Source organism: Rhinoraja longicauda, chromosome 42 (genome assembly GCF_053455715.1).
Source record: "Rhinoraja longicauda isolate Sanriku21f chromosome 42, sRhiLon1.1, whole genome shotgun sequence".
NCBI lineage: Eukaryota > Metazoa > Chordata > Chondrichthyes > Rajiformes > Arhynchobatidae > Rhinoraja > Rhinoraja longicauda.
In genome coordinates this window covers 6,227,156-6,252,673 of record NC_135994.1, presented here as the reverse complement: position 1 = coordinate 6,252,673, position 25,518 = coordinate 6,227,156, and the positions used below count along the sequence as shown (strand labels likewise).

Below are 25,518 nucleotides of genomic sequence, written 5' to 3'. Positions count from 1 at the left end.
CGTTGGGAGCCGCCACAATGGCTAATATCAATGCGCGGGAATTATAGCAGTGGATGTTCTATATATCTAAAAAAGGGTGTGGAAATAAAGCAAGGCATATTTCCCTTTAGATTCTATACTTTCATCAGCAACTTTACATTGACAATTAATCAATGTTTACATTTTGAGTGATCAATAGAAATGTCAGTTAAATGCAGTGCACAGGAGGACAGCTATTTCAGATAAAACAATAAAAACACATGCATTACCCTGGTTTATAATGACATCACAGTCAACAATGAGTTGCACGTGGGTCAGGACTCACAACAGCCTAATACTACCCAACAACAATTTAAAAAAAGGTCTCGACCCGAAACGTCACCCATTCCTTCTCTCCAGAGATGCTGCCTGACCCGTTGAGTTACTCCAGCATTTTGTGTCGATTAAAACCAGCATCTGCAGTTTTTTTTACTAAACAATTAAAGGGCATCTATTTAAGGAGCAGGGGAAACAGAACCTAATCGAAGAAACCACAGCAAATTTGGTCAATCAAATCAGGGTATTTCCATCAGAAATGAAATGTGTGGAGCAGAGTTGCACGCATATTAAATGCTTCAATTCACCGCCACTTTCAGCAAAGCAGTCTGAGATTTGACATGAAGGTGGAATTGTCCAATCGTGCCAACTCTGAACGGGAGCCGCGTAGTCCACAAATGAAGGCTAGACCTAACTACAACTATTCTTGTCTGGTTCAATTGTAGATTTGACCTTTACAGAGACTATAGACAGTACTTTAACACCATGGGATCAAATCTCATGCTATTGTGCAATGCCTTCCAACTCAAGGTTAGCTGGCTATCACAACAAAAGGCTGACACAATGAATTTTTAAAAATTAACGACGCAGTTACTAGGTATATTTACTGGCAGCACCATGGACTAAATAGGCAGCCTTTCACTACACAACACAACCAGCAAATAAAGCAATGCTAACAAAATACTCTTGGGGAACTTGAAACCAGCCATTAACTACAAAACAAATCATTCCTGCCAATTTTGAAAGTCAACTGCAACAAACTATAAGGCATATTCACAAAATGCTGGAGTAACTCAGCAGGTCAGGCAGCATCTCGGGAGAGAAGGAATGGGTGACGTTTCGGGTCAAGACCCTCCTTCAGACTGATGTCGGGGGTGGGACAAAGGAAGGATATAGGTGGAGACAGGAAGATAGAGGGAGATCTGGGAAGGAGGAGGGGAAGGGGGGGACAGAGGAGCTATCTGAAGTTGGAGAAGTCGACGTTCATACCACCGGGCCGCAAACTGCCCAGGCGAAATATGAGGTGCTGCTCCTCCAATTTCCGGGGGGCCTCACTATGGCACTGGAGGAGGCCCATGACAGAGAGGTCAGACTGGGAATGGGAGGGGGAGTTAAAGTGCTGGGCCACCGGGAGATCAGTTGCGTTAATGCGGACCGAGCGCAGGTGTTCAGCGAAGCGATCGCCGAGCCTGCGCTTGTTGATTATACCTTCTTATCTACAACAAACATTTGGTGTTGCATGTATGCCAGCCCACAAATAGGAGCACACCAGTAGAGAAGTGATTGCCACAATGTTTGCTGAACCACTAGAATAACACCTGCACCGGAGGCAGAAGCAGGCACATAAAATTAAGAACAAATGTAAAGATCTGAAGAGCGGTGTTTTTTCACTGAAGCATAAAGCTGCAGAGAAGAATCGCCAACTTTGAATGCTACTTAGGATGTTTGAGGACAACAACAAAAATTCTCCAGGAAGTTTATCCACCAGTTAGCCAAGCCACAGAAACGAGTCAAAAGCCGAGAGTGTTTAATTGTCATATTCACCAATTAAATTCTTAGTTGCAACAGCTTCACAGGCATATTAAATACAATAACACAACAAATAAATGTACAATTAGACAGCACAATAGAGCAGCTGGATGAACTGCTGCCTCACAGCGCCAGAAACCGGGATTCGATCCATGTTTTCCGCGTGGATTTTGCACATTCTCCCTGTGATGGCATGAATTTCCCCCGGTGCACCGGTCGGTATATCCTCCCACATCCCAGACATATGAGTTTGTAGGTTAATTGGCCCCTGTAAAGTGTGTAGGGAGTGGATGTGTATGGGGGATATATAGAACTAGTGTGAATGGGTGATGGATGGTCGGCGTGGACTCGGCGGGCCAAAGGGTTGGTTCCCATGCTGTATCTCTGAACTAAACAATTCAATAAATTAGACTCAATTATCAACCAGACCAAAATACCACAACCCAAACTATGTTGTAGAAACTTTTAAAAATCTATAATAGTTTGGTTGAGGTACAGTTGTGCAGTATGGTTCAAGAGCCTGTAGGAATTTTTGAAACGGGAGGTAACCGTTCTCAGGCTTCTGTGCCTTCTTCCCAATGATGGGAATGAAATGAGAGCGTGGACTGGGTGGTGAGAGTCTTTGACAATTTAATTGCCTTCTTGGGGCAGCGTTTCCAGTAGATCCCTTCGATGGCGAGGAGGTCGATGGGGTGGCCGTGATGAACAATGTCCACCACTTTTTGCAACACTCCTTCGTTCTTGAGCTTTCGATTTCTTAAAGCAGGCTGTGATGCAACTAGTCAGTATGCTCTCCATTGAACACCTGTCGAAGTTGAAAAGAGTATTCAGTGACATGCTGAATCCCCTCAAAAGTCTGAGGAAGTCGAGGTGTTGTAGAGTTTTCTTTGTGATTACATCAATGTGCTGACCCCAGGACAGATCAGAGATGTCACACATTAGGGTGAGGAGCAGGGGACTGAGCACACAGTCTTGTGGTGTCCCTGTGCTGATAATCAGCGAGATGGAAGTGTTGTTGTCAATCCACACTGATTGGGGTCTGCCAATGCGGAAGTTGAGATCCAGTTGCACATGGACAAGCAGAAACACAGTTCCCAGACTATGTCGATAGGTTTAAGAAGCATAATAGTGTCAAGCTGAATTCAATGCACAATTTGTGTCCGTGCTGTCCAAGTGGTCTAGTGTGGAGAGCCCAGCAAGATCATATCCAGTGTTAATCTGTAACGGCGGTGGATGAATTGAAATGGGCTCGGATCCTCACTAAGGCAGGAGTTGATATGCATCATAACTAACCACTTAAATTACTTCATCACAATGAACGAGAGTGCAGCATTCTGTGACGATCAAGAGAAAACATCCAGATTCATAAGTCGAGACATTTATGTCTAGAAATTCCAGTACACCCCATTTGGGATAATGATGAGCTCAAGGCAACACACAGTTCTGGCAGGTAGAAAAAAGAAAGAAAAAATCAAGAGGAGGAAAAGAATGCAAAGATGTTTTATTATTTATTCAAGGAATGTGGAGTTTACAGGTTGAGCCAGCATTCAACTGCCCATCCCTCGTTGCCCGTGAGAAGGTGGTGGTGAGATGCCTTCTTGAACCGCTGCCGTCCTTGTGGAGTGGCTTTTCCCCACAATGATGTTCGGGAGGGAGCTCCGAGATTTTGACCCACTGATGGTGAAGGAACAGCGATACATTCCCACGTCGGGATGGTGGGTAGTTTGGAAGGCAACTCCCATGCTTTTGTAAGGAGTTTTGGACATTAGGGGGGAAAACAGGAGGATGGAAGAGAATGTGGGCAGCACGGTGGCACATCGGTAGAGTTGCTGTCTTACAGCGCTTGCAACTCCAGAGATCCAGGTTCGATCCCGACTACGGGTGCTGTCTATACGGAGTTTGTACGTTCTCCCCGTGGGTTTTCACCGAGATATTCAGTTTCCTCCCACACTCCAAAGACGTACAGTTATTGCTTGGTGCATGTGTAAATTATCCCTAGTGTGTGTAGGATAGTGTTAACGCGCGGGGTACGGTGGTTGGCGCGGACTCTATAGATTCAGGATCAGTTCCTGTGGATTGGAGGATTGCAAATGTTATCCCACTTTTTAAGAAAGGAGGGACAGAGAAAACGGGTAATTATAGACCAGTTAGTCTGACATCAGTGGTGGGGAAGATGCTGGAGTCAATTATAAAAGACGAAATTGCTGAGCATTTGGATAGCAGTAACAGGATCATTCCGAGTCAGCATGGATTTACGAAGGGGAAATCATGCTTGACAAATCTACTGGAATTTTTTGAGGATGTAACTAGGAAAATTGACAGGGGAGAGTCAGTGGATGTGGTGTACCTCGACTTTCAGAAGGCCTTCGACAAGGTCCCACATAGGAGATTAGTGGGCAAAATTAGAGCACATGGTATTGGGGGTAGGGTACTGACATGGATAGAAAATTGGTTGACAGGCAGAAAGCAAAGAGTGGGGATAAATGGGTCCCTTTCGGAATGGCAGGCAGTGACCAGTGGGGTACCGCAAGGTTCGGTGCTGGGACCCCAGCTATTTACGATATACATTAATGACTTAGATGAAGGGATTAAAAGTACCATTAGCAAATTTGCAGATGATACTAAGCTGGGGGGTAGTGTGAACTGTGAGGAAGATGCAATAAGGCTGCAGGGTGACTTGGACAGGTTGTGTGAGTGGGCGGCTACATGGCAGATGCAGTTTAATGTAGATAAGTGTGAGGTTATTCACTTTGGAAGTAAGAATAGAAAGGCAGATTATTATCTGAATGGTGTCAAGTTAGGAAGAGGGGATGTTCAACGAGATCTGGGTGTCCTAGTGCATCAGTCACTGAAAGGGAGCATGCAGGTACAGCAGGCAGTGAAGAAAGCCAATGGAATGTTGGCCTTCGTAACAAGAGGAGTTGAGTATAGGAGCAAAGAGGTCCTTCTACAGTTGTACCGGGCCCTGGTGAGACCGCACCTGGAGTACTGTGTGCAGTTTTGGTCTCCAAATTTGAGGAAGGATATTCTTGCTATTGAGGGCGTGCAGCGTAGGTTCACTAGGTTAATTCCCGGAATGGCGGGACTGTCGTATGTTGAAAGGCTGGAGCAATTAGGCTTGTATACACTGGAATTTAGAAGGATGAGGGGGGATCTTATTGAAACATATAAGATAATTAGGGGATTGGACACATTAGAGGCAGGAAACATGTTCCCAATGTTGGGAGAGTCCAGAACAAGGGGCCACAGTTTAAAAATAAGGGGTAGGCCATTTAGAACAGAGATGAGGAAGAACTTTTTCAGTCAGAGAGTGGTGAAGGTGTGGAATTCTCTGCCGCAGAAGGCAGTGGAGGCCAGTTCGTTGGATGCTTTCAAGAGAGAGCTGGATAGAGCTCTTAAGGATAGCGGAGTGAGGGGGTATGGGGAGAAGGCAGGAACGGGGTACTGATTGAGAGTGATCAGCCATGATCGCATTGAATGGCTCGAAGGGCTGAATGGCCTACTCCTGCACCTATTGTCTATTGACTCGGTGGGTCGAAGGGCCTGTTTCCGTGCTGTATCTCTCAACTAAACTAAAAATAAGAAATAAAAGGATTAGAAGACACAGAATGGAGGCTGGTGGGTGGAATACCCCGAGGATTTAGGCAAGTTCTCCACATATTTGCACGACTTCCTGTTTGGCACTGTCAGAAAAAGATCTAGTCGTCGCAGGAAATCTCCACAATGAGCTTCATCGGGAAACCTGGTCCAAGCATTTGTGAGGTGCAGCAGGAAATTGAGTAATATCTTTCTTTTTGTCCAGCTGTCTCCTTTCCCCAACCCCACAAGAAAAGCTCGGAGCATCAAAACCAGCACAAAACCAAATACTTGTAACAACTTGTCAGTGTTTATGCTCCCCAGGAGTCTCCTCATCTAATTCCACCGGTAGAAATTGTCTGTTAATTTTCCATGGATAATGAAATGCTTTAATGCTTTTCACCTCAACCACTCATTCTGATAGCAAGTTTCAGGATATCTTTATTTGTCATCCAAAAAACAAGTTTTTTTCGACGAAATTTAGTCACCCACAGTCCAACAATAAAAGCAATAAAATAAGCAAATTACACAACCCCAACCAACACAAAAAAAAGAAACATCCATCACAGTGAGTCTCCTCCAGTCCCCTCCTCAATGTGATGGAAGGCCAGAATGTCTTTTCTCTTCCCCTGCCGTCTTCTCCCGCAGTCAGGCTGTTGTCGTTGCCACGTTCCAGGCCGTGCCGGATGGTGAAAGGTCCGCAGCGGGCCGACCCAAGCCCCGCGATCTGGGGCAGGCGAACACGCTGCCGCTGCCGGAGCTCCCGATGTCGGCATCCACGCGGCCCGAGCCTAAGGCGAGTCGCAGCCGCTCCCGCAGCCTCCGAGGACGGCCGACTCCGCCGATGGTGAGTCCGGTCGGCTCCGCTGATGGTGAGTCCGGTCCGCGGGCTCTGCGAACCAGAGCCCTGGAGGCCGCCAGCTCCAGGAGTTGGGCCGATGGTAGGCCGCAGCAGGAACGGAGACCCGACCCAGAAAACAAAGGTCGGGTCTCCGTTCGAAAGGGACAAATTTACAATTTTACAGCGCACGCACGCACGCACGCACACACACACACACACAACCACAAAAACACGACATCACATCTACAATTAAGACAAAAAAAACAACAAAAACACAAAGACAAACGGACCGCAGGTAAGCCGCAGCTGCTAGGGCAGCACTGCCATTTTGTCCCATTCATTACTTTGTTACAAGTATTTCACATTAACCAATCTGTGGTAAAGATCGTTTCTCCAGAATTCCCATTGGGTTTATTAGTGACTGTCTTTAATTGAAGGCATCTAGCTCTGGCCTGCAACCACTGAAAATCTTGAAGGTAGTCTATCAAATTCCCCCTTAAACCTCCTCAAATAGTATTGATTAGTTGAAAGTAATGAATGCATGGGACCAACAATATAATACATTCTTCAATGAACTGTCCAACATAATCAGACACACTGTTTTGTTTCTTCTATCGATTCCAGCATTTATCACAAATTTCTGTTTTGCAAGTAATCTTGCACATCGACTCCTCTCTTCATACACAGTGAGCTGACAGTGCCCTGGGAAGAGCGTATGGAAGAAGCAAATGAGAGGAAACGTGCAAAGTACCAGGAGCTGGTGGAGATGTGCCGGGACAGGGGCTGGAAGACATGCTATGAAACCATAGAGGAGGGCTGTAGAGGCTTTGCAGGTCGCTCACTCTACAAAGTCCTCAACCAATTGGGCATTATGGGGCTGGCAAAGAAGAGGGCCATTCAATCCGCAAGCGAAGCCGCAGAGAAAGCCACTAGATGGCTTTGGATTAAGAGGGCTGATCCGTGGGCAGTTGCTGCTGGGACGCAAGTCGGGGCCTGATCAACCCCGGCTGGGTCGCCTGGGCGAGGGTGTCTGATGTTGTGAGATCCGAAAAAACCCGATGACCCCAGGTCACATCACTGAGGATGCGTCCCAGTGCATCCGGAAGATGTATCTTGCACACACATCAATTTCTCTCTTCATACACATATCTCGATAAACTGAGACTATGACGGTAACTGTTCTAGAAATAAACAGATGCAAATTTTTTTTCAACTGTGGTTTCTGTCATTTGCTTACACCAGGATGCAAGTTTAATTTTGGTTCCTCAATGAAACAACCAGGGTAATTCTTCTGCTAATGCCACCCATATATAAGCAGATACCAAATGCCTGGCCAAGTGTGCAAAATAAGAAGAGTCAAGAGTCAGTCCTGCAAGCCCATGCAACCAAATGTGAAACTAACACAATTTATTTTGGAATCTAATTCACAATGTATTTGCATACCTCTTGGATAGATATTAAAATTATTTAAAACATACATTGTTTAGATAAATTATTAATCTCAAGATAAATTATTAATCTCCAAATTTGAGGAAGGATATTCTTGCTATTGAGGGCGTGCAGCGTAGGTTTACTAGGTTAATTCCCGGAATGGCGGGACTGTCGTATGTTGAAAGACTGGAGCGACTAGGCGTGTATACACTGGAATTTAGAAGGATGAGAGAGGATCTTATCGAAACGTATAAGATTATTAAGGGGTTGGACACGTTAGAGGCAGGAAACATGTTCCCAATGTTGGGAGAGTCCAGAACCAGGGGCCACAGTTTAAGAATAAGGGGTAGGCCATTTTGAACTGAGATGAGGAAAAACTTTTTCAGTCAGAGAGTTGTAAATCTGTGGAATTCTCTGCCTCAGAAGGCAGTGGAGGCCAATTCTCTGAATGCATTCAAGAGAGAGCTAGATAGAGCTCTTAAGGATAGCGGAGTCAGGGGGGTATGGGGAGAGGGCAGGAACGGGGTACTGATTGAGAATGATCAGCCATGATCACATTGAATGGCGGTGCTGACTCAAAGGGCCGAATGGCCTCCTCCTGCACCTATTGTCTATTTCCATTTAACCTCCTTTTCAGACATTTGGTGCTGGCCATTTGTCATTAAAATCTATGATTTTGATGAGAACATACAAAGCATGATTAGAAAGTTTGCAGATGACACTAAAGTGGGGGGCATTGTCGACTGCAAAGATGGTTATCAAAGGTTACACCAGGATCTTGATCAGATAGGCAAGTGGGCAGTGGAATGGTTAATGGAGTTTGAATGCAGATAAATGTGAGGTGTTGTATTTTGGGAAGTCTAACCAGGGCAGAACCTTCACAGTAAATGTCAGGGCTCTTGGGAGTGTGGTTGAGCAGAGGAATCTGGAAGCATTGGTACATAGTTCCTCGAAAGTGGCGTCACAGGTAGATAAGGTGGTCAAGAAGGCTTTCACCGGCCTTATTGGCCTTCACCGGTCACGGTTTTGAGTATAGAAGCTGGGATGTTATGTTACAACTGTTCAAGGCGCTGGTGAGGCCACAGTGGGAGTATTGTGTTCAGTTTTGGTCACCCTGTTATAGAAAAGATGTTGTTAAGGTGGAAAGAGTGCAGAGAAAATGTATGCGAATATTATCAGGACTTGAGGGCCTGAGCTACGAGGAGAAGATGGGCAGGTTAGGACTGTATTCCTTGGAGCATAAGAGGATGAGAGGCGATCTTATAGAGGTGTATACAATCATGAGGGTAATAGATAAGGAAGATGCACAGTCTTTTACACAGAGATGGGAATCAAGAACCAGAGGACAAGGATTTAAGGTGAGCGCGGAAGATTTAATAGGAACCTGATGGGCAACTTTTTCCAGAGGGTAATGGGTATGTGGAAAGAGCTGTAGGATGAGGTAATTTAGAAGGCATTTGGACAGGTACATGGATAGGAAAGGTTTAGAGGGATATGGGCCAAACACAAGCAGATGGGACTAGTGTCAATGGGGCACCTTGATCAGCATGGGCAAGCTGGGCCGAAGAGCCTGTTTCAATGTAGCTTGATCGAGGATCAGATTTTCCTGTGGCACTCATGAGCCCAAATATCACACTAAAATCAAACAAACATCATCAATAACGAAAAACTGAAGCACCATGGAGAAAAAAATACTACATGCCTGAACTTCATCATCACTGGGTCTAAATCTTGGAACTTGCTCTCCCTCAGCACTGTGGGAGCACCTTCACCAGAAAAGGGATATGGGGAAAAAGCCGGATCGGGGTACTGATTGTGGATGATCAGCCATGATCATATTGAATGGCGGTGCTGGCTCGAAGGGCCAAATGGCCTACTCCTTCACCTATTTTCTATGTCGATGTTTTCTAAAAGCTTCACCAGAAAAGCTTCATCACTCCAGCGGAAATAATAGGCTTGCAGATCTTATTTTAAAATTATTAATATTCTGTAACTTGGTCCTTGCTGTCAAGCTTCCATCCCTCCCCCACCTTCAAGGACAAATGTTGAGCTTGACCAGACCCCAGAAAATGACTTGCATCCATTATTTTTGCTGCTGTGACAGGACAATTATCCCATACATAGCTGGTACAGACGAGGCCAGGTAAAGGTCTCCTCAGCATTTGATAGCTACAGCAAGTTATTCAGGTAAAACTTTGTAAGCTGTTATCGTCAATGCAGTTTATGTGATGTTACATGCCAGTCGGCATACCCACACCTCCGAAAAGTTATATACAAGATTTCCACATTTTTTAGAACTTTTAATATTCAAAAAGATAACTAAAATTTTGAAAATAAAATGTATTAGTTAAATTAGGCTATCAGTCCTTTAAACAGCTCGTAGGAGGACAATCCACCAAAGATACCAACAGCAAGGAACAATATGCCTAGAGAGCACAGCTTTAAGACAAGAGGGGCAAAGTTTAAAGGAGATGCTAAAGTCTGTTTCAGAAACCAATCTAATCTTCCGTATTTTCCACTGCAGTACCTGTGGAACAAGGAATTGATCCAACTGTACTCCCTGTACACACATGACTGTGTGGCCAGGTTCAGCTCAAACTCCATCATCAAGTTTGCTGATGACACTGTGGTGGTGGGCCAGATCTCTGACAACGATGAGAAGGCCTACCGGGAGGAGGTGGCTGATCTGGCACTCTGGTGTCAGGACAATAGCCTCCTCTTGAATGTCACTAAAACTAAGGAGCTGATTGTGGACTTTAGAAGGGTTCAACATCCAAGGACGTACACGCCACTAGAGATAAATGGATCTACTGTGGATAGGGTGAGCAGTTTTAAATACTTGGGAGTCCACATCAGAGGATCTGACATGGGCAACGCACATTGCCGCACTGGTGGGTAAGGCAAAGCAGCGCCTTTACCACCTTAGACAGCTGAGGAAATTCAGAATGTCTCTGAGGATCCTTCATTGCTTCTACTCTGGGGCTGTAGAGAGCATCCTGTCCGGCAACATTACAGTCTGGTTTGGGAACAGCTCTGCCCAGGACAGGATGGCCCTGCAGAGAGTAGTGCATTCGGCAGAACGTACCATGGGAACTACACTCGTCCCCCTGCAGGACCTATACATCAGGAGGTGCAGATCCAGAGCAAGTAAGATTATGGGGGACCCCTACCACCCCAGCAACGGACTGTTCCAGATGCTACGGTCAGGCAAACGCCTCCGCTGTCACGCTGTGAAAACGGAGAGGATGATGACGGAGTTTCTTCCCACAGGCCATCAGGACTGTTAACTTTTATAACTCCAGGGACTAAATTTTGTCTTCTCTATATTAACTTTATTTATATGCTGTAACTGTAATTCTTTTTTGTGCACAATCCGCAGGCATTGCCACGTTCATTGACTTGACTTCCTCCAGTGTATGTAGCAATTGCATTGTATTGCACTGCATTACAATCAAATTATCGGGACAGATCAAATCTGGTTATCCCTTAATCAAAGAGCTTGTAATGTCTTAGTTTGTAAATCATACCCTGCTTTCAGATATCAGCTTTGCACAAAATATCCATTAAGCCCACCTTAAATGAACTTGCAATGCGAGACCTCAGAGACATTTCCATTTTCACCCACCTCCCCAATGCTCCACCTATTTCATTCTCGCGTTTAAGGCAGAAACAGCATCTTCTAAATGCAACCACTTTACAATATATTTAGCCCTCAGTGAAATGCAGTAGGTTCAAATTTCATTGCAGAAATTTGAGTGCATAACATAAGGACTAACACACCAGAGCAGCACCGAGTCATGCAAAGTCGAGCGATGCGCACTATAGTTGGGAAGTTACTTGATTACAGGACAGGTGTGGGAATGTTGTAAATTATTCCCAGCGGAGGGAGCATTGTACTTTTACAATTTAGTGTTTTATATATATTGCCAATGCTCAAAGAACAGCAGAGCTATTCTGTTTGGTGCCCTGGTCTATACCAAGTTCAGTTAAAAACAAACAGATTATCTTGTTCTTATCTCTTGGCTGTCTGTGGGAACTTTGATGTGCAAATTGACAGCAAAACGTCCTTCACCACAACAGTGAAAACACTTCAAACGCACCTCACCAGCTGTTAAGTAGTTTGGGACAGGAGGCAGTGAATGGCAAAGCAGTACATCCACCCAGGTATACATTGATGAAGCCGAAGCAGAAATGGTCAAAAGCTTCAGGTTCCTGGGAATAAATATCACCAGCAATTTAACCTGGAACAGCCACGTTGAAGCTATGGCCAAGAATGCACACCAACGCCAACTTCATAGATCTCGTGCCACCAGGACACTGTGCCTTGAAAATAAAAAAAGGATATTGCATATCGTCTTGGGCCAAGATAAGAACTTTCAAAGACCTGAAAGTTGCAAGTTGGCGTTGGAACATGGCGGCTCTTTGCGTGCTGTCCTAGAAGAGGATCTATTTATACTCGTTTCACTGTTTTAACGAGATGATTTGAGTATAGGAGTAAAGAGGTCCTTCTGCAGTTGTACATGGCCCTGGTGAGATCACATCTGGAGTATTGTGTGCAGTTTTCGTCTCCTAATTTGAGGAAGGACATCCTTGCTCAAGGGGTGCAGCCCTGTCCGGGCTGTTGAGGGAAGTGCCCTGTGAGAAAAGTGCAAGTCTTCGGCGAGGAGGCTGAGGTGAGGAGGTTACGCTTGTTTTTGCGCCTGAATTGTTTTTGACTTCACTAAAGTAATGGCGGACAAGTTGGTGCAGTGTGTTTCCTGCAGGATGTGGGAAGGTTGGGACACCGCTGGAGCTTCTGGGAGCTACACCTGCAAGAACTGTGTCCAGGTGCGGCTCCTGAATGGACGTGTGCAGAGTTGGAAAGGCAGCTGGAAGACCTCAGGGCCATCCGGGAATGCGAGTTTCCTAGACAGGACCTACTGCGAGGGTCAACTATAAAAGACGACATTGCAGAGCATTTGGATAGTAGTAACAGGATTGTTCTGAGTCAGCATGGATTTACGAAGGGGAAATCATGCTTGACTAATCTTCTGGATCCAGGTCGAGCGAAGGTGGGAGACCGTTTCAGGGGGGAGCAAACGTGGACTACAGGAGACCCCGGTGGCTGTGCCTATTGCAAACAAGTACACCCTCTTGGGAACTGTTGGGGCAGAAGACGCTTCCAGTCCGAGCGGCGGACGTGTTGGCACATCTAACCCAGGCAAGGAAACTCGATCGGGGAGACCGAAGCCGGGAAGAGCCATAGTAGTGGGTGACTCCATTGTCCGAGGTACGGACAGTAGATTCTGTGGCGACAGGCGGGACTCGAGGATGGTCTGTTGCCTCCCTGGTGCCAGGGTTCAAGACATCACGGAGCGGCTTCAGAACATCCCAGCGAGGGAAGGCGATCAACCGGAAGTAGTTGTGCATGTGGGCACGAACGACGTCGGGAGGAAGAGGAAGGAGATACTGCTACGTGAGTTTAGAGAGTTAGGAAGAAGACTGAGAAGTAGGACGTCGAAGGTGGTTGTCTCTGGACTGCTACCTGTACCTCGTGCTGGCGAGGGCAGGAATAGAGAGATCGGGGATATGAATGTATGGCTGAGGGGCTGGTGCAGGGAGCAGGGATTTAGATTTCTAGACCACTGGGATCTCTTCTGGGGTAGGGGTGACCTGTACAAAAAGGACGGGTTACACCTTAGCAGCAGGGGGACCAACATTCTGGCAGGTAGGTTTGCTAGTGCTACAAGTGTGGCTTTAAACTAAGTAGTGGGGGGGAGGGGTTGACAAACTGGGAATATGGAGATGGACTTAAAGGGGAAGCAAATACAGGAGACATTGCAAAGGACTCTCGAATGAATGGGGAGGGAAGTTCTAGAAGGGATAAGAGAGCAAGGTCAGGGCCAATTGTGTGAGAGGGGAGGTGAATCCCGAAATTAAAGTGTTGTATTTAAATGCGCGAAGTATAAGAAATAAAGTGGATGAGCTTGAGGCTCAGTTAGACATTGGCAAGTATGATGTTGTGGGAATCACTGAGACATGGCTACAAGAGGACCAGGGCTGGGAACTGAATATTCAGGGGTACACAACATATAGAAAAGACAGACAGGTGGGCAGGGTCGCTCTGTTGGTGAGGAATGATATTCACTCCCTTGCAAGGGGTGACATAGAATCAGGATATGTAGAATCAGTATGGATAGAAATGAGGAATTGTAAGGGTAAAAAGACCCTAATGGGAGTTATCTACAGGCCCCCAAACAGTAGCCTCGACATAGGGTGCAAGTTGAATGAGGAGCTAAAATTGGCATGTCGCAAATGTAATGCTACGGTGGTTATGGGAGATTTCAACATGCAGGTAGACTGCGAAAATCAGGTTGGTAATGGACCCCAGGACAGAGTGTTTCCCTACGAGGGAGAAGGCAATTCTGGATTTAGTGTTGTGTAATGAACCTTATCTGATAGGGGACTCGAGGTAAAAGAGCCATTAGGATGCAGTGATCACAATATGATAAGTTTTACTCTACAAATTGAGAGGGAGAAGGGAAAATCGGAAGTGTCAGTATTACAGTATAGCAAAGGGGATTACAGAGGCATGAGGCAGGAGCTGGCCAGAATTGACTGGAAGGAGGACCTAGCAGGGAAGACGGTGGAACAGCAATGGCAGGTATTCCTGGGAATAATGCAGAAGTTGCAGGATCAATTTATCCCAAAGAGGAGGAAAGATTCCAAGGGGAGTAAGAGGCACCCGTGGCTGACAAGGGAAGTCAAGGACAGCATAAAAATAAAAGAGCAGAAGTACAACAAAGCAAAGAAGAGTGGGAAGCCAGAGGATTGGGACTCTTTTAAAGAGCAACAGAAGATGACTAAGAAGGCAATACGGGGAGAAAAGTTGAGGTACGAGGGTAAACTAGCCAATAATATAAAGGAGGATAGTCATGGCAAATGTGGGTCCCTTGAAGACAGAAGCGGGGGAATTTATTATGGGGAACAAGGAAATGGCAGACGAGTTGAACCGGTACTTTGGATCTGTCTTCACTAAGGATGATACAAGCAATCTCCCAGATGTTCTAGTGGCCAGAGATCCTAGGGTGACAGAGGAACTGAAGGAAATCCACATTAGGCAGGAAATGGTGTTGGATAGACTGATGGGACTGAAGGCTGATAAATCCCCAGGGCCTGATGGTCTGCATCCCAGAGTACTTAAGGAGGTGGCGCTAGAAATTGTGGACGCATTGGTGATCATTTTCCAATGTTCTATAGATTCAGGATCAGTTGCTGTGGATTGGAGGGTAGCTAATGTTGTCCCACTTTTTAAGAAAGGAGATAGAGAGAAAACGGGAAATTATAGACCAGTTAGTCTGACATCAGTGGTGGGGAAGATGCTGGAGTCAATTATAAAAGACGAAATTGCGGAGCATTTGGATAGTAGTAACAGGATTGTTCCGAGTCAGCATGGATTTACGAAGGGGAAATCATGCTTGACTAATCTTCTGGAATTCTTTGAGGATGTAACTAGGAAAATTGACTGGGGTGAGCCGGTGGATGTGGTGTACCTCGACTTTCAGAAAGACTTCGACAAGGTCCCACATAGGAGATTAGTGGGCAAAATTAGAGCACATGGTATTGGAGGTAGGGTACTGACATGGATAGAAAATTGGTTGACAGACAGAAAGCAAAGAATGGGGATAAATGGGTCCCTTTCAGAATGGCAGGCAGTAACTAGTGGGGTACCGCAAGGCTCGGTGCTGGGATCTCAGCTATTTACAATATACATTAATGACTTGGATGAAGGGATTAAAAGTACCATTAGCAAATTTGCAGATGATACAAAGCTGGGTGGTAGTGTGAACTGTGAGGAAGATGCTATGAGGTTGCAGGGTGACTTGGACAGGTTGTGTGGGAGGGCGGATGCATGGCAGATGCAGTTTAATGTGGATAAGTGTGAGGTTATCCACTTTGGTGGTAAGAATAGGAAGGCAGAGTATTATCTGAATGGTGTCAAGTTAGGAACAGGGGACATACAAGAAGATCTGGGTGTCCTAGTGCATCAGTCACTGAAAGGAAGCATGCAGGTACAGCAGGCAGTGAAGAAAGCCAATGGAATGCTGGCCTTCATAACAAGAGGAGTTGAGTATAGGAGCAAAGAGGTCCTTCTGAAGTTGTACAGGGCCTTAGTGAGACCGCACCTGGAGTACTGTGTGCAGTTTTGGTCTCCAAATTTGAGGACGGATATTCTTGCTATTGAGGGCGTGCAGCATAGGTTTACTAGGTTAATTCCCGGAATGGCGGGACTATCATATGTTGAAAGACTGGAGCGACTAGGCTTGTATACACTGGAATTTAGAAGGATGAGAGGAGATCTTATCGAAACGTATAAGATTATTAAGGGGTTGGACACGTTAGAGGCAGGAAACATGTTCCCAATGTTGGGGGAGTCCAGAACAAGGGGCCACAGTTTAAGAATAAGGGGTAGGCCATTTAGAACTGAGATGAAGAAAAACTTTTTCAGTCAGAGTTGTGAATCTGTGGAATTCTCTGCCTCAGAAGGCAGTGGAGGCCAATTCTCTGAATGCATTCAAGAGAGAGCTAGATAGAGCTCTTAAGGATAGCGGAGTCAGGGGGTATGGGGAGAAGGCAGGAACGGGGTACTGATTGAGAATGATCAGCCATGATCACATTGAATGGTGGCGCTGGCTCGAAGGGTCGAATGGCCTCCTCCTGCACCTATTGTCTATTGTCCATCTTCAAGAATGAGATTCAATGATTTAATAATACTTTATTGCTATTGAGGCAGTGCAGCGTAGGTTCACGAGGTCACGAGGATAGCGGGACTGTCATATGAGGAAAGGTGGGAAAGACTGGGCTTGTATTCACTGGAGTTTAGAAGGATGAGAGGGGATCTTATAGAAACATAAAATTATAAAAGGACTGGAAAGCTAGATGCAGGAAAATTGTTGCCAATGTTGGCGGAGTCCAGAACCAGGGGCCACACAGTCTAAGAATAAAGGGGAGGCCATTTAAAACTGAGATGAGAAAAAAACCTTTTCACCCAGAGAGTTGTGAATTTGTGGAATTCTCCGCCACAGATGGCGGTGGAGGCCAATACACTGGATGAATTTAAAAGAGTTAGATAGAGCTCTATGGGGCTAGCAGAATCAAGGGATATGGGGAGAAGGCAGGCACGGGTTACTGATTGTGGATGATCAGCCATGATCACAATGAATGGTAGTGCTGGCTCGAAGGGCTGAATGGCCTCCTCCTGCACCTATTGTCTATGTATCTATGTAACTGGACAGCACAGCAATCAAGCTTTTCACTGCATCTCAGTGACAATAATAAATTAAACCAGCTGCATTGCTCGATGCATATTAAAAAATTTGCCAACTTTGATATCCATGCAGCATTAGTCATGCGCAGAGGGAAAATATCTTTACCTTGACTATCTGGAACAAATCGCAGTCAATATACTTAAATACACAAATATGGAGGGAAAGTGCTGGAAGGATGCAAAGAGTAAATCATCAATGGGACAAAATAATATCAAAAGATAGCAAGGAGATGGCACAGTAGAAATTGCAGGGTGTCATTATTGAGAAGTGCCATTAGTAGAACGGGCAAAGATCACAGCATAAAGAGAACAAAACAAAGACACAAAGTGCTGGAGTAATTTCGGGTTGGGACCCTTCTTCAGGCAGACTAGAGAGAGATTAGGGGGGGAAAGAAGGTTGGAAGAGCGGAAGAACAAAATGACATTTAGCTTACTTCCCCCAAATGTGGTTGAGAGTTGAAGAAGCAATTTCATATTAGAATATCACCCAAGCCAGAAGTAAAGAAACTACCACATCTATTGCATTTGGTACTCCCAATAAGGCCTCCTTTGTGACACTTGCCCTCTGTGTCCCAAGATCCTCTGGAGCTTTTGGTTGTGCGCTAGTTTAATTGCCCTTCCCATAACATCCTTTGTTGTTTGGCCTCCTCCACTGACAGTGAGGTCATATGCAAACTAGAGGAATAGCATGTCATATTTTGCGTGGGTAGCTTACAATTCAACAGTATGAACATTGAATTCTCCAATTTCAAGTCATACCTCCTCACCCCACACCCCTCTCCCCTGCCCACTCCCACCTCAATAACACACATTTCTCCCACGATCACCCACCACCCTTGTCACACTGCTCCTTTCTCCTCCACACACTCATCCACCATCCCCTTGTCCGACATTTCACTTTTATCACCCCTCCCCCCCCCCCCCCATCTTTTCCCGGTCGCCCTCCAACCATACCGATCTCTCGGGTTTACATTTTAATCCGCCTCCTCTTCTTTCCTTATCAGACATCCTTTTGCCTCCTTTAAACCTCTAGCCTTTGTAACCGACTCCACCCATCTGCCAATCGTTCCACCCCCTGACCTGTATCCACCTATAACTTGCCAGGCTTGCCCCACTTCACTTTATCTGCTTTCGCTTCCCTACTCCAGTGAGATGGGTCCTGACCCAAAACATTGTCTTCCCATTCCCTCCACAGATGCTGCCTTTCTCCAGCCTTTTGTTTCATTATAAAACACGTGTTGGATTAAGGCCAGGTTTGTCTCCAGGTGAGACAAAGGTTCACCTGCACCTCCTCCAACCTCATCTATTGCATCCGCTGCTCTAGATGCCAACTTATTTACATCGGCGAAACCAAGCGCAGGCTCGGCGATCGCTTCGCCGAACACCTGCGCTCGGTCCGCATTAACCAAACTGATCTCCCGGTGGCCGAGCACTTCAACTCCCCCTCCCATTCCCAGTCTGACCTTTCTGTCATGGGCCTCCTCCACTGCCATAGTGAGGCCCACCGGAAATTGGAGGAACAGCACCTCATATTTCACCTGGGCAGTTTGCAGCCCAGTGGTATGAACATCGACTCCTCCAACTTTAGATAGTTCCTCTGTCCCTCCCTTCCCCTCCTCCTTCCCTGATCTCCCTCGATCTTCCTGTCTCCACACCTATATCCTTCCTTTGTCCCACCCCCCTGACATCAGTCTGAAGAAGGGTCTCGACCCGAAACGTCACCCATTCCTTCTCTCCCGAGATGCTGCCTGACCTGCTGAGTTACTCCAGCATTTTGTGAATAAATTAATGTTGGATTAAGGCATTGTGCTGTGACAGACTATCTACCATGCACATGTTTTCAAATGCATTTGTCAGGGCCTTATATTAACCATTTACCATCAGGTTCTCATTGGACACCCTCTGGTGTGTAACTTAAGTGGCCAATTTTCATTGTGAACATATATGGCAAAGTGCCAGTGGGATTTTTCAACCACTTGACATTGACACAAATAGCTCACGACGGTAAATGACTAGTCCTCTGTGTAACAAGGACACATTATTGCCAGCTTCTGCAAATTATATTTTCAAGAGTTGTACTGAATTGCAAAAGCAGTAAGTCAGGGATTTGGTGCTCTCAGATTTTCACACAGGTTGTGACATCAAGTACCTTGGATTACAGATGCCATCGATTTACTTGCTGGATATACCCTTGAAAGAAAGAGTAAAGAAAAGTAATAAGATATTACCACTGCTTCAGCAAATTCCTTATCTGGCCAGACAAAGTAAACAAAACAAAAACGCTGCATGCTTTTGGCTATAGCTTGTGCTATTTCTACTGGTGTCAAAAAGTACACACCATCTGGAACAATCCCAAAGTGTTAGGACCCCCCCCAAAAAAAGCACCCATAGAGGGGAAAGGAATAAAGTACACCTTATTCCACAGTATTTTAATTTTGCTGATCAGACACCTGCGAAGGGTACAACGAGTTTACATTTTAAATAAAGAAATATTTGGATTCCCTTAACAATTTTCAGATGTCCGACAATAATTTACAGCCAAAGTAATACCCGTACTTTTGCAACATTTGTCTATTTTGATAAGGGACAATCACTTCAACATTTTATCTTTCAACATATAAAGATTGTAGTAAAGGATGCTTTACGGACTATTTGACTTCACGTTACAATAACAACCTCAACATTACATGGCGACTTTTTGGACCCATGGTCGGAACAGCACCCGAAATAATACATTACACCTCATTTCATCTTTCTCAATTCGGATTAAAGTCTACCGCACAACGCAAAACACACACGAGAAAAACAACTAAACGGGCTGTCCATGCACTAAAAGACAACAAGCAGATTCTCGCCTGCCACTTTTGGTTAATATACAGACATCCCAATGTGTCACACCATCACTACCTGCCCATGATGTGTGCGTGACAAAAACGGACACGGAGCTTTGTTTAGGTTCGTCAACAATGAAGTGAACTGGACATTGCAAGTAGACCATTTTAAAGGTGAAGTGCATACAACACGGGCATCCTCTGCCTGCGCCGTGCGGAACGGGTCGACAACCGATTGCACTCAAAGGCAACCGTGGCCCCATGACAGCACTGTCCAACTCACCTGCCCTTTAATGATGGGGTCCGAGAGGATCTCGATGCCGTACTTCATCTCGTTAAGCTCGTCGATGTTGAGGAAAGCCGAGATGCACAAAACCAGCGCCGAACATACGGTGACAAGTAGGAGCCTCCTTGTTGTGCCCGCCATCTTGGAACATCGCGGAGGCGTGCGACGTCTCACCCGAACTTTATCAGGCGTGGTCCCGCCTCCCCTCGGATGCGATTGGCCAAATGGAGCCAATCATGCCATGACGCGCCGCCAGGCCCGTCGGTAATTGCTCAACTATTCCGTCACTCAGATGATGCCCCTCCTCTCCCCCCCTCCCCGGAGCCGTGAGACAACCTAACCTGCTTGAACAAGCAGGCGAATTGACCGGAGACCTTGTCACGGTCTGTCACAAATTGACTGGGTAACACTGTTGTCACTCACGACACCGGCCTTCCCTCTCGCTATTATAACGGGTCAGGAATTGGACCAGGTCAACACTTTTGCCTCGTCCCATTTGTCAGTGGCGTGGATGAATAGCCACTAATTCGCGTGACAACTGGTTTGCCGCCCTGTCAGTCATGGCGATTCCTTCGGTGACTTTTGCTGATCACGTTGCACTGCAGTGGTGACTCAGGAGCATTTTCCTTCAGAAAAGCACACGTTCAAAACACATCCAGCTCTAATAATAGGGCGACACGCAGTGGTGCTCCGGTTTCCTCCCACGTCCCAAAGATGTGCAGGGTTTGTAGGTTAATTGGTCCTCTGTATATTATTACCCCCTTGTGTGTTGGGAGTGGATGAGAAAGTGGGATAACTTGGAACTGGAGCGAACGGGTGATCGGTGGGGACTCAGTGGCCCGAAGGGCCTGTTCCCGTGCTGTGTCTCTAAAATAAAAGATTTTTAGATTGCCGAATAATGCAAAGGTCTAACCTGGACCTTTTCAAATATATGATGCCAATGTTCACAATTGAATCTAAAACCACCTGGGTTCCTCAGGGCTTTGCAGCTTCCTCCCATATCCCAAAGGGTCCCAACCTGATACCTGGTCTGTCCATTCTCTCCACAGATGTTGCCTGACCCGCTGAGTTCCTCCAGCACTGTGTGTTTTGCCAAAGACATATGGGTCGGTATGCTAACTGGCAAGTATAAATTGCCTCTCATGTATAGGTGAGTGGTAGAATCCGTGGGAAGTTCATGAGAATGTGGGGAGACTAAACATATGGGATTAATGTAGGATCAGTGTAAGTGGGCGCCTGATGGTTGGTGTGGACTTGATGGGCTGAAGGGCCTGTTTCTGTGCTGTATCTTCCTATGACTCATTTCAGGATATCATGGCATCTTCTTACCAAAATTTGCTCATTCATTTCTGAATACTAAAATACAAATTTACTTTTGAGAAAGTGCTCTGATCTACCTTATCATAATGTTTCAGCAGGTGGCTAAATTTAATTCTCCATCACAGCCCTTTCAGCAACGAAGGGTCAGCGTCAGATAGACAATAGACAATAGGTGCAGGAGGAGGCCATTCGGCCCTTCGAGCCAGCACCGCCATTCAATGTGATCATGGCTGATCATTCTCAATCAGTACCCCGTTCCTGCTTTCTCCCCATACCCCCTGACTCCGCTATCCTTCAGAGCTCTATCTAGCTCTCTCTTGAATGCATTCAGAGAATTGGCCTCCACTGCCCTCTGAGGCAGAGAATTCGACAGATTCACAACTCTGACTGAAAAAGTTTTTCCTCATCTCTGTTCAACGTGTCCAACCCCTTAATAATCTTATACGTTTTGATAAGATCCCCTCTCATCCTTCTAAATTCCAGTGTATACAAGCCTAGTCGCTCCAGTCTTTGAACATATGACAGATAAACATATTGGTGGCTAGATTGTAAAAAAGACTTTGGGATTACATCTCATTATTGAGATGGACATCTTCAGATGTGAATGTTTCTGCCGCTTCTTCATCCCATTTTCATTCCGCCAAAAGGTCTGGGCTCGGTGGACAAATACCTCATGAACTTCTTCTCATGACAGGTGAATCCTGGGAGTGGCCTGCTGTAACCTACATCTCTTGTGCATCTGCCTTGGCAACCTGACCTAGTTCTCTCCGTGTGCCTTTGAGGTCTGGCATATGCTGTTATCTATATACTAAAACTCTCGTTTGTTTGTTCCTGAACTACCGCCAAAACAGTGCACGATAGCGCAACAATTTTAGGCCCACCTTACTCACCGTCATCCCTGTGGTGCTAATGGAAGAAGTTTCATTGAGATCGGTGTTATATTTTTTAAGTTATTCATATTTTAAAGTTTAAATCTATCTCCTAGGAGGGAGGGGTTGGAGGGAGGATAAGGGGGGGGGTTGAGGGGGATGGAGTGGGGGGGGGGGGGGGGGGGGGGAAGGGGAAGGAGGGGGGAGGGGGAAAGGGGGAGGAGAGGTAAGGGCCCAACAGGTCCACTTGGTCTAGTTGTAAAAAAATATCAGCTTTTTTGAGGCCATCGTGGCTGAGCACAGGTTCGGTATAGTACACATCTGGTAATTACAAACCCATGGAATCAGTATTACAGAAGGTAGACACAGAATACTAGAGTAACTCAGCGGGTCAGGCAGCATCTCGGGCCAGAAGGCAGTATTACAGAAATGTAAATAGACTTGGGGATTCAGAATACCCAACTTTCCATCCTACTTGTGATGAATATTTGATGAATCACATAATATTTTGGTCCAATGATCCCATTTCTTTTGGTAATTAATCTGCGCTATCAAAGATTGGCCTCGATTGCTTGATGTTTTGTTTATTGTTGTGTGAAGGCACTGTTGCGGCCCAGCTGTTTTTGAAGGTTGCACATTAAGCAAGAAAGCTAATCGCAGGGTTGACAGCAGTAAGCACTATCCTGGTGAAATGGCGCACTAGATTCAGCCTGGCATCCTCTGCGGAAATGTAGCACTTCTTTCAGTTGTTACAGTATAGAAGCGCAGACGTTTTCTGTGCATTGCCTGTTTCCGCGCTGTATATATATGATATGATATGATAATGTAAGCTTAACTCAAAACTAGCCCCATTTGCTAACCCCACTTATCAGCTCCCAGCCTTTGTTGCCATCTCCACCTTCCCTCCACCTGGGTCCATCTGCCAAACATTTCTCCTCACTTGTACCCAGCTCTCTCCTACCTGCTTCTGCCCCCCCCCCCCCCCACCCCATTATTTCCCCTTCACACTATCGATCCTGATGCAGGGTCTGCATCCGAAACATCGACCATTCCTTTGTCCCTCCCCCACAGATTCTGCCTGACGTGCCGAATTCCTCCAGCAGCCCGTTTTCTGCTCCAGATGCCAGCATCTGCAGTCTGTTGTGTCTGCATCAGTTTACCTCTTGCAGCTGAAGATGACATCTGCAATGATGGGAAAGAGTGGGAGAGGGTTCCCGGGTAGTGAGGGGAACCTGGGCAGGCTGGTGTGGAACAGTGCCCGCAGGAAGCAAGTTATCGTGCAAAAGACAAGGGAGATTGGCCAGGGCTGCAACTTGGTGCTCCGAGCAGTAGGTTGCCAGGGGGATCCCTGTAGGGATGAGTGCAGTCTCTTGATGCCTGTACTCTGGGGAAGCTGGCAGTGTGGACTAATCCCCTCTGCCTGCCCCTGGGGAGCGGAGGGAAGGAGATGACGTCGCCTCTCATTGAGGGAGGAATTTGATTTTAGAGATACAGCGCGGAAACAGGCCCTTCGGCCCACCGAGTCCGCGCCGCCCAGCGATCCCCGCACATTAACACTATCCTACACACACTAGGGACAATTTTTACATGTACCCAGTCAATTAACCTACATAACTGCTGCACGTCTTTGGAGTGTGGGAGGAAACCGAAAGTCTCGGAGAAAACCCACGCAGGTCACGGGGAGAACGTACAAACTCCGTACAGACGGCGCCCGTGGTCGGGATGGAACCCAGGTCTCCGGCGCTGCATTCGCTGTAAGGCGGCAACTCTACCGCTGCACCACCTTGTCGCTAATTTGGGGACTTTCCTAATGCAGCAGTGAGCAGCTAACCACAAGATTAAAAAGGAAATGCACATTTATGAGTGATCCACTTGTCTGAAGAAAGGACAGTTTAGACAATAGACAATAGACAACAGGTGCAGGAGTAGGCCATTCGGCCCTTCGAGCCAGCACCGCCATTCAATGTGATCATGGCTGATCATTCTCAATCAGTACCCCGTTCCTGCCTTCTCCCCATACCCCCTGACTCTGCTATCCTTAAGAGTGCATTCAGAGAATCGGCCTCCGCTGTCTTCTGAGGCAGAGAATTCCACAGATTGACAACTCTCTGACTGAAAAAGTTTTTCCTCATCTCCGTTCTAAATGGCCAACCCCTTATTCTTAAACTGTGGCCCCTTGTTCTGGACTCCCCCAACATTAGGAACATGTTTCCTGCCTCTAACGAGTCCAACCCCTTAATAATCTTATATGTTTCGATAATATTTATTCACAAAATGCTGGAGTAACTCAGCAGGTCAGGCAGCATCTCAGCAGAGAAGGAATGGGTGATGTTTCGGGTCGAGACCCTTCTTCAGACCTCTCATCCTTCTAAATTCCAGTGTATACAAGCCTAGTCGCTCCAGTCTTTCAACATATGACAGTCCAGCCATTCCGGGAATTAACCTAGTAAACCTACGCTGCACGCCCTCAATAGCAAGAATATCCTTCCTCAAATTTGGAGACCAAGACTGCACACAGTACTCCAGGTGCGGTCTCACTAGGGCCCTATACAACTGCAGAAGGATCTCTTTGCTCCTAGTTTTTATTTACTCCAGTAACAACCATGTTTTACGGTGTTCTCCTGAAACTCTTTTATTGGAAACAGTCAGCAAGACAGGTGGCATCTGTGGAAGGAGAAACAGTGGAGGAAGGAACTGCAGATGCCGGTTTACACCGGAGATTGACACAAGATGCTGGAGTAACTCAGCAGGGCAGGCCTGACCCCTATGGGTAAAACAATCTAGGTACGTGTGAATCTGTGTTTTACGTTTTTGAGTATCAGACTGGTTTAGTTTAGTTTAGAGATACAGCGCGGAAACAGGCCCTTCGGCCCACCGAGTCCACGCCGACCAGCGATCCCCCACACTAAAACTAACCTACACACGCTAGGGACAATTTACATTTATAGTAAGCCAATTAACCTACAAACCTGCACGTCTTTGGAATGTGGGAGGAAACCAGAGATCTCGGAGAACACCCCGGCAGGTCACGGGGAGAACGTACAAACTCTGTACAGACAGCACCCGTAGTCGGGATGGAACCCGGGTCTCTGGCGCTGCATTCGCTGTAAGGCGGCAACTCTACCGCTGCGGCGTAATAAATGCAGTTTGATGCTTTTGCCCGAACAGTCTGGCCGGTAGCACTGTGTTTAAAGCCCAAAGCGCTGTGTTTAAAGCCCATAGTTCTGTGTTTA

At 46.3% G+C, this 25,518-nt stretch overlaps 1 protein-coding gene across 2 annotated transcripts in view; it reads right to left on the bottom strand.

Annotated features, from left to right (window-relative positions):
- os9 (OS9 endoplasmic reticulum lectin) overlaps positions 1–20,260 on the bottom strand; it is a 66,687-nt gene extending 46,427 nt beyond the window's left edge. For both annotated transcript variants that reach the window (XM_078431374.1, XM_078431375.1), the window contains exon 1: positions 20,094–20,260. In XM_078431374.1, the coding sequence (XP_078287500.1) occupies positions 20,094–20,237 (144 nt within the window). In that variant the 5' untranslated portion in view covers positions 20,238–20,260. The remainder of the gene's footprint in view (positions 1–20,093) is intronic.
- Positions 20,261–25,518: the final 5,258 nt, after the last annotated feature.